This window comes from Arachis duranensis, chromosome 6 (genome assembly GCF_000817695.3).
Source record: "Arachis duranensis cultivar V14167 chromosome 6, aradu.V14167.gnm2.J7QH, whole genome shotgun sequence".
Classification (NCBI taxonomy): domain Eukaryota; kingdom Viridiplantae; phylum Streptophyta; class Magnoliopsida; order Fabales; family Fabaceae; genus Arachis; species Arachis duranensis.
The window spans coordinates 10,380,237-10,383,142 of record NC_029777.3 but is presented as its reverse complement, the minus strand read 5'-3'; the positions used below and the strand labels follow the sequence as shown (position 1 = coordinate 10,383,142).

At 32.4% G+C, this 2,906-nt stretch overlaps 1 protein-coding gene across 1 annotated transcript; it reads left to right on the top strand.

Annotated features, from left to right (window-relative positions):
- The first annotated feature begins 288 nt into the window (after nucleotides 1-288).
- LOC107492649 (glucan endo-1,3-beta-glucosidase) lies at nucleotides 289-2,602 on the top strand. Its single transcript, XM_016113698.3, has 3 exons — nucleotides 289-452; nucleotides 1,249-1,732; nucleotides 1,932-2,602. The coding sequence occupies exons 1-3, from the start codon at nucleotides 356-358 to the stop codon at nucleotides 2,404-2,406; spliced, it is 1,056 nt and encodes a 351-aa protein (XP_015969184.1). The 5' UTR covers nucleotides 289-355; the 3' UTR covers nucleotides 2,407-2,602.
- Nucleotides 2,603-2,906: the final 304 nt, after the last annotated feature.

Below are 2,906 nucleotides of genomic sequence, written 5' to 3'. Positions count from 1 at the left end.
TTTCTCATGTGCAGAAGATGATAAAATTAATTTAAGAGCTAGCAAGCAAGACAACCTGTAAGATGTCACTTCAATGGTGAAGAGAGTTTTAATTTTCTTCTTCTTCATCAAGTGGGTGTTTGGTGGTGTTCTCTTGACTTAGCTTGTAGACTTGTAGTCATTGACTTGGTGGAGTATATTGTAGCTAAGAACTATTGATCTTTAATTTCTATGAACAATTACAAAGGCTTTAATTTGTTAGTTGTTTTTATTGTGTTATGTTATGTCTATATAAACCAACTACTTTGGATCCTCAATTGCAATATATCCTTGATCTTCTTAGCTTCTTTCAACCATTTCTCCATTTTTCTTTCAAATGGCTCAGTCCTATTCAACTGTAAAATTTTCTTCCATATTTTCTATCATTCTCTACTCATTATTAGTGCTACTAATTGCTGGCACGGCCACAACAGGTTGCTCCATTATTCCTTAATTAATAAGTCTCGTATTTATCTATATTTATATGTNTCTAACAATAGAATTGAGTTTACTAGTATATATAAGAAAAGTTCGTTGAAAATAATATTTAAGTTTTTTTCTTTCATTTTTTCTTTCCAAATATATGACCATATATAACTTCATTATTTTTTTATGATCAAGTTTGTATATGAATTCCATTCCACATATGAGATATATAGCTAGACATACGAGAAATAGAAGTAGATAATAATTTTCAGTCTTTTAAATATTGAGAATGTTTTCTCTGTCTCTATTTCTATAATCAAATAAATTTCTATATATCTACCATGATAAGTACTATATTAACATGTCTTCATTAGAATACTTATGAATATAATAACTTAAAATTAATTTAATATATTTAAATAAATTACATACTAATCTACATTTTATTTATTATTTTCATGGAAAGACATACTCACTGTTAAATTTTAAAAGATAAAAATTTATATGTAATTATCTTTATTTAAAATTTATAATTGAAAATTATTAGATAATAATTTAATTAAATTTATCAAATCATTAACTATTAATTTTATGAAAATAAACTGTTTATAATGGAGTCTTTACTTTTTCTAAAAAAAAGTGAGTTGAAAACTCAAGTACAATTAATTTCATATAAAATTGATAGTTATTGGATAATAATTTAATCAAACTTATCAAAATTATTTAAACATTCTCAATTATCAACTTCAGATGAATAGCATGTTTAATGTTCATAAATTGAGGAGTGTGATGTTATGTTTGCAGAAGCAACAGGTGTATGCTATGGAAACATGGGAAGCAACTTGCCATCGGCACAAGAAGTGGTTGCACTCTACAAACAATATAACATTCCAAGGATGCGAATCTACGCTCCAGACCAGAATGTTCTAGAAGCCCTTCGCGGCTCCAACATCGAGCTCTTCATGGACATTCCAAAGGAAAATCTAGCACCCTTAGCAGCCACCCAGGACAACGCCAACCAATGGGTCCAGCAATACGTAAGAAACTATGGAAATGTGAGGTTCAGATACATCTCCGTTGGAAACGAAGTCAAACCAAATGAAATTTATGCGCAGTATGTGGTGCCCGCCATGAACAACATCCAGAATGCTCTAAATGCTGCTGGACTTGGTAACCAGATCAAGGTTTCCAACACCATTGAGACCGGTGCTTTAGGACAATCCTACCCTCCATCGCAGGGTTCCTTTAATGCTAATTACAGAGCCGCATATCTTGATGGTGTTATAAGGTTATTCATTTCTACTTCAATTCTATCTATTTCTTTCGCTCTTAATTTAATTTTATATAAAATTGATAGTTGAGTCGATATTAAATAATAATTTGTCAAATTTATCAAATTATTTAATATTTTTTAGCTATCAATTTTACATAGAGTAAGTTAAAATTAAGTGAATTTCATTTAATAATTTTTTGTTATTAACGTGTAGGTTCTTGGTGAATAACCGATCACCGTTGCTTGTGAATGTGTACCCTTACTTTAGCTACTTCTTCAACCAAAGAGACATTCGTCTAGACTACGCACTTTTCACCGCTCCTTCTGCTTTGGTCACCGATGGCTCCCTACATTACCAGAACCTCTTCGATGCAATCGTCGACGCCACGTATTCCGCGTTGGAGAAAGCCGGCGGAGGCTCCCTGGAGATAGTTGTGGCGGAAACTGGATGGCCCTCCGACGGCGGTGTGGCCACTTCACTGGACAACGCAAGGACTTATAACACCAAGTTGGTTGAGCATGTGAAGCTTGGGACTCCAAAGAGGCCTGGCAGACCCATTGAGACCTATGTTTTTGCCATGTTTGATGAGAATAATAAGAACCAGTCACCGCCGCCATATACTTATGAGAAATTTTGGGGGCTCTTCCTTCCAAATAAACAGCCCAAGTACCCTATTAATCTCAATTAGTAGTCGAACTTATATATACATTTAGTAATAAATAAGATCCAGAATAATAATAGTTAATCGAAAGTCATTAGACGATAATTTAATCAAACTTATCAACTTCACTTGAAGTTAACACTTGAGTTTCTGTAATAAGATTCATGATTCCAGAAAAAGTAATATCATATACTCCATGATAATAAAAATGTTTTGCATCTAAGCATTGTTTGTTGTTAATGATAATAATTATAAATATGTATTTATGTTTGGCATGGAATAAGAGAAGTGTATGTTGTTGTCTTATGCAACACTTAAATGGAATGTTTTCTTATGCATAATTAGTAACTTTTTGTTATATTATATAGGGCAATTCACCTAAATAAATTATTTCATCTTCAAAATTACGTAAATACATTGTTTCCAAATATCTATGAAAATCGCTGCTGGCAGTAGTGGTTTCCAGAAATACAGAATCCGTTGCTGCCAGTCGCGGATTACGTTGAGTTGTGGCAGCATGAAAACCG

Bases quoted from the DNA above. Each gene is read 5' to 3' on its own strand.
- LOC107492649 (XM_016113698.3), top strand. From the start codon at position 356: ATGGCTCAGTCCTATTCAACTGTAAAATTTTCTTCCATATTTTCTATC. The intron at 453-1,248 runs GTTGCTCCATTA...TTATGTTTGCAG, and splicing joins TGCTGGCACGGCCACAACAG to AAGCAACAGGTGTATGCTAT. The intron at 1,733-1,931 runs GTTATTCATTTC...ATTAACGTGTAG, and splicing joins TATCTTGATGGTGTTATAAG to GTTCTTGGTGAATAACCGAT.